The 5471-nt window shown below is 38.9% G+C and overlaps 1 protein-coding gene across 1 annotated transcript in view; it reads left to right on the top strand.

The window, feature by feature from the left end:
- Window positions 1-3247, top strand: part of IFT52 (intraflagellar transport 52) — a gene marked incomplete at its 5' end in the record, with an annotated part of 9158 nt that extends 5911 nt beyond the window's left edge. The window contains 4 exons of the mRNA XM_010162702.2: window positions 480-567; window positions 1680-1788; window positions 2421-2566; window positions 3139-3247. Of these exons, the coding sequence (XP_010161004.2) occupies window positions 480-567; window positions 1680-1788; window positions 2421-2566; window positions 3139-3186 (391 nt within the window). The remainder of the gene's footprint in view (window positions 1-479; window positions 568-1679; window positions 1789-2420; window positions 2567-3138) is intronic.
- Window positions 3248-5471: the final 2224 nt, after the last annotated feature.

Here is a 5471-nt window from a genome sequence, read left to right as displayed (position 1 = left end):
ACTTTATATTTCTCGTATCTTTGCTAGATGTGAATTCATAGTGGGTTCTCCCTTCTGATCCCATAACACAACTTTAAAATAGCTTTTGGTTATGGACTTCTTGAAAAACCTTTTTGAAATTCCAAGTCTGCTCTTTTTTAACTGATCACTTTTTCCTCATGCACGTTCATCCCTTTAAAAGTTACTTGAAGAATTGAGGTGTGACTTCTTTTTTATCATCTTATATATCCACCTGTCATTATCTTCTTCTCTGTCATAATTTTATCTAATTTCCTTGCTCTAGAAGTCACTTACTACTAATATGTAGTTTTCTGGGGTCCTTCTAAAATTAGACATCCCATTTTTTTGATGCAGTGACTGTGCATAATGTTGACCCTGGTGTCTTCAGAAAAAAAATCTCTATAGCCTTTATTACATGCAAGTGTAAATGGCTGTTTTATCATTTCTTCTCTGATACTCTGTCTTTTTCTGTGCTGCAGAGCTTATGAACAGCTGAATGTGAAGCATGAACCTCTCCAACTCATTCAGCCTCAATTTGAGACTCCCCTACCTGTCCTCCAGCCAGCTGTAAGTTATCTTCTTCCTAATACAGCACATGGAGAACTCTTCTGTTTAACACCTCTGTATGTCATTTCCATAGTTCTTTCAAAAAGAAAAAAAAAAAGGAAAAAAGTGAGTAATACTGGAGTAATGATTAATCACTTGGGACCTGAATACAGTGCAGGGACTGTCTTTTAGGAAAGAGCACTTATTTAATGCTTCTAGTTCTTATCAACAGAGCTGGAATGTGTAACATCTAGTACCATAGCACAGCTTCCTAGAGAGCTCAGAATGCCTTGTGTGTATATAAACCTTGGGCTGAGTAGCTGCCCCCAGTCCTGTGAGGTGCTGGTCCAGCCTTTGCTGTGAAAACAGAATGTGGTATTGCAGAAAGCACTGGTGGTGTGAATAACACCCAGACTGCTGCCAGGGGAGGAGCCAGCCTGTGTCACTCTTCTGTCTGCCCTGTATTTTGGGGACATTAAAAGTTACAACAAGGGCTGGCCAAACTTTTACCAGCAGAGATTTGGGCTGGTGCCAACAACATGAACTATGGCAGCGTCAAGCTTATTTCAAAAAGGAGGTTTCTTTGAGTATCTTTGAGTTTTGCCATCATGGCTCCATCCTTCTTTACCCTGGCCACTGAGGAAACCTCACTGGGATCCTTGTAACTGCAGGGGTGCAACTGAAAGTAGTATCTCATGCACTGCTCTTAAAAAAACTCAAGTCCACCTTGTGGCATAAGTGGTGATTGCATGAAAAAGAAAATACCCTTACCAGAATTGATGTGAATATGTTTCCAAGGTGAGCTGTTACGGTGAGCTTAGTACCTCAGCCATCACCTGCATGTCATGGAGCAAAACTAAAAGCAAACTGCAGAGGCAGTATGTCTGGTTGTGATGCCAGGTGATAGTTCTGGTGTACTTGTGACTAAACTCTTTTGGAATATTCAGTTATTTTCACAAAATATAAATGGAATTTTTAAAAAGGTGTACCTGTGTACTGTGGCCTTTGGAGTTGCTTTTGACTTTATAAAAAGTTTCTTCAAGTCCAGTCTAAGTCGAAAAGTGTTGTCTTAGAGATCTGTAAAGTGTAAAAAAATGATTTGGCAATAAGCTGTGCTAATTCCTCTCTTCAAGGTTTTTCCACCTACTTTCAGAGAATTGCCTCCTCCCCCTCTGGAGCTGTTTGATTTGGATGAAACTTTTTCCTCTGAGAAAGCTCGTCTTGCAGAGATTACAAACAAATGTAAGTGGAGCATTGTGATTGTTTACATGTTAATCAAGTCCAAGTTTTTGGAGCTTTTTTATTCTTATGTTTAATTTTAAAACATGGGCCTCATTTATGAAAATCCGCTGCTCTTATCCTGGGACAAGATATTGGAAGGCCTTGGGAACTGATAACATGACTTTATGTACTATGACATTTTATTGTGTTTGTTTTATGACATTTTATTATGCTTCTGCCTGCTGTTTCCTATATCATGCATAAATTGCTTTGCACAGTCTTGCAGATTTATTTCATGTCTTTTTATGCTTTGAAGTTAAAATGTTAAGATTATTCTAAACACACCTTAAGTCTAAACAAAGAGAAAGTACTAGCTGTGCAAATATATCATGGCTGGTCCACTAAATTCTTTACAGTAAATTTGATGCTTCAAAGTCTGTTTGGAACATATTGGCAGATCAGCTGTTTCTAACAAGTATTCCCTGTTTCTCAAATAGTCTAGTAAAGACAAAAATTGGACATTTCTACCCTATTTTTACAGGATTTAACCTCCCAGAATGCCAACAACAAATGAGATTTGTAGTACGTTTTTGCCCAGCTGGTACAGATGTGTGTGATACTCACCTGCCTTCCTCCCTGGGATGTTTGTTTAGGTACTGATGACGACCTGGAATTTTACGTACGAAAATGCGGCGATATCCTAGGAGTAACAAGTAAACTCCCAAAGGAGAAGCAAGATGCCAAATATATCCTGGAGCACATCTTCTTCCAAGTGGTTGAGTTTAAGAAATTGAATCAGGTATTTTTAGTAACAGAATTAGAAGTGAATAGTTGGTAGTACCAGCACTGAGGCTGATGTATCTTTGTAGCAGCTACGCTTGTCACTGGCAAGAGGTACAGTGATGTGTTAAGACATTTTTTGTACAATAAATTAGACCAATGAATTGTGATCCAGAGTACTTATGACTGTTAATCTGTATAGAATGTGTAGCACTCGATTTATTAAGTCTCTCATTTGTTTTAATTGGGAGATGAATCAATGTGAGTGTAGTTTTGGTAATTTCAGCTAAATACTGTTCCTGAGTGGTGCACTGAGTAAGAGCAGTGTGCCCTCAGGAACGTTCGCAGCGCTTGCTAACGCTGCAGTGTCCGTGTGAAGGCAGCGTTGTTACTCACAAGCAGCGCTGTGTTGAAATAATTCTTTATAGTAAATTTGATGCTTCAAAGTCTGTTTGGAACATATTGGCAGATCAGCTGTTTCTACTAACAAGTATTCCCTGTTTCCCAAATAGTCTAGTAAAGACAAAAATCAGACATTTCTACCCTATTTTTAATGTTTTTTTTTCTTTTTCTCTTCTTCCCTTTCCTAAGGAACATGATACTGACACAAGTGAAGCTGGATTCCAGAATGGTAACTGAGACCTGGCTTTCCTCAGTTGGAGATAGACCTTTTAGTAAAAACATACTTTTCCATTTTTTTTTTCAACCTCTGTGTTTGGTATGTTGATTGGGACCGTCTTGGTAGTTCACTGAATGTTCAGATCATTTCTGTGTAGTAGTTGGAATAATTAATGTCTTTGGAGGAAATACTTATATTTTGCAAGCACTTTCCAAATAATTTCCTATTTTTCTACTTCTTTATTGAAACTGTAATTTTGTAATATATGAAAAAAAATAATCTTGTACTAAGAAAATGTGGTTTGGGTCCTTCTTTTTGGCTTTTCTTGTAGCAAGGCTTACTGTGGGTTCTCCTGGTATGCATACAGTCCTTAATTGCACTGTGGGATTGTTATTTTAGTTTGTGAACTGTGGAAAACAGAGCCATTAAATACAGGAGCTGCTGAAAATATGTTAGACTGTCACCCCGAGGCAGTCTCCTTTTGTCTCTTTGCCAAAGCGAACCAAGGAGAGGTGGGTTGTTACTCAGAGGAAAAAATTTCTTCCAAGGGAGAGGAAGAATTGAAATTAAGCACTAATGACATTGTTGCAGATCGCTGCCCCATATAAGACTGGAAATACATCATTTTGAAAAGAAGGGACAGCATTTGGATGAAAAAGACTTTAAGATTTAATGGATCATTATTAAGGAAATGTGATACTGTGTAGAAACTCAGGAATATTTTTACTTAAAATTATTTGATATCTAGTTAATTCCCAGAGATAGTAAGCTAGGTAATGCACAAAAATGGAAATTCATTGACCCTGAAATGTTGAAGCTCAATGCACAGCAAAAATAGAGCCAAGGATATGAGTGCTGAGAAGAAAAGATTTGTCAACATCATTAACACCACGTCTTTGTTGCAAGGACTTTTTTATATCAACATTGAGATTGCACTTTGACTTAAAAAAAGAAATTTATTTAATCTGACCCCCGAACTGTGAAATGTAAATTCTTCCCCCACTCAAACCTTCTATGCAGCCTTTGTGACACCTGCGCTTTATCTTGCTCTGCCATGTTTTGTAATGTCAAAAGATCTTTTATCCCCCAAAAAGTCTGTTCGTTTTACATTGCTTCATGCTTCGCATGTGAACTTGGCACAGGTTTTTCTAAAGGAGGTGCCCCAAAGCACCTGCCCAGTTACTGACCAGTTGAGATGTGCTAATACAGTGTGAGCAGAAGCGGCTGTACCTCTTCTTACGCTGCAGATGTGCCTTTTTCATAGCAGCGTGTTTGAAATCTTTCATTTCTTCATCTTTTATTTATTGTTCTTTAATGGCATGGTTGTGTTTGTTACACAGAGTACTTTGTACATTCCAGCTACAGATTTACACAATAAGCTTAATCTTTCCTCTGCAGTATCAATACCGATCAGTGAACCGGCACAAACTGCAGTTGAACCAAACAACTGTGTGATCCTTTTGCTAATTATAGATCTGATTTGTACTGTTCTGTGGTGTTTATATTTCAAACTGTCAATACTTTCCTGGCCCTTTTTCTGAGTTGTTTTGTCACCTGTTCCTGATGTTGTAACAGGGTTTAGAAAAAAAGTCATCTGAGCAGCTGGAGAAGACAAGCAGCTCCCTGTTCACTGTTTGTGGTGCCACTCTGACAGCTGAAGTAAAAGAGCAGATTTTTTTTCACTGAATGGATGTTTTTTAGAGCCAGAAGCTCTAGTGTGAAATGTATGTGGAGGCAAGAGCTTGCATCTCTCTTTCTAAGCTGTCCCTTTGGCCCTCTGGAACTGTTTAAACTGTTATTTGTAAACAGAATTGCTTACTTTGGCCATGGGAATATGATACACTTCAAGTTTAAGGCTGATTGACAGAATTTTGAAGGAGTACAAGTGGGTGAGGGCTTTCAACAGGTGAGGCTGGGCCACTGGAAGGTGAGGCACACAGCTAGCCCTGGAGTTATGTATTAATTAAATTACTGCTGTAAATCACAAAAGTTGGTTCCAAGCAGCTGTTGCTGCTTTACCTTTTTTTTTTCTCTGTCCTCTTACGCAACACAACTTCACATCTCTTAATCTATCCCTAAAAGAAGAGGAGGGAGTGTATATTGGTTCTTCAGCAAACTGTAAATGCCTTGGAAAGCGGTTTTCACAAATAATTCTCCGTGTCTTTGTGTCTGCTGTAAACAGTGTTGGGAGGGGAGAAAAAGGGAAGGAGAGCAAGTGTGTGTGTAAGGTGGGAGAGCGAGAAAACCCGTAGCAGGGGTGGGGTGGGATGAGGGTGGGCTGGTTTCCTTCCCTCGGAGCAGGGTC

This window comes from Antrostomus carolinensis, unplaced genomic scaffold, assembly GCF_000700745.2.
Source record: "Antrostomus carolinensis isolate BGI_N321 unplaced genomic scaffold, ASM70074v2 scaffold18552, whole genome shotgun sequence".
NCBI lineage: Eukaryota > Metazoa > Chordata > Aves > Caprimulgiformes > Caprimulgidae > Antrostomus > Antrostomus carolinensis.
Note: the sequence above shows the minus strand (reverse complement) of the source record. Positions and strands in the feature narration are given on the sequence as shown.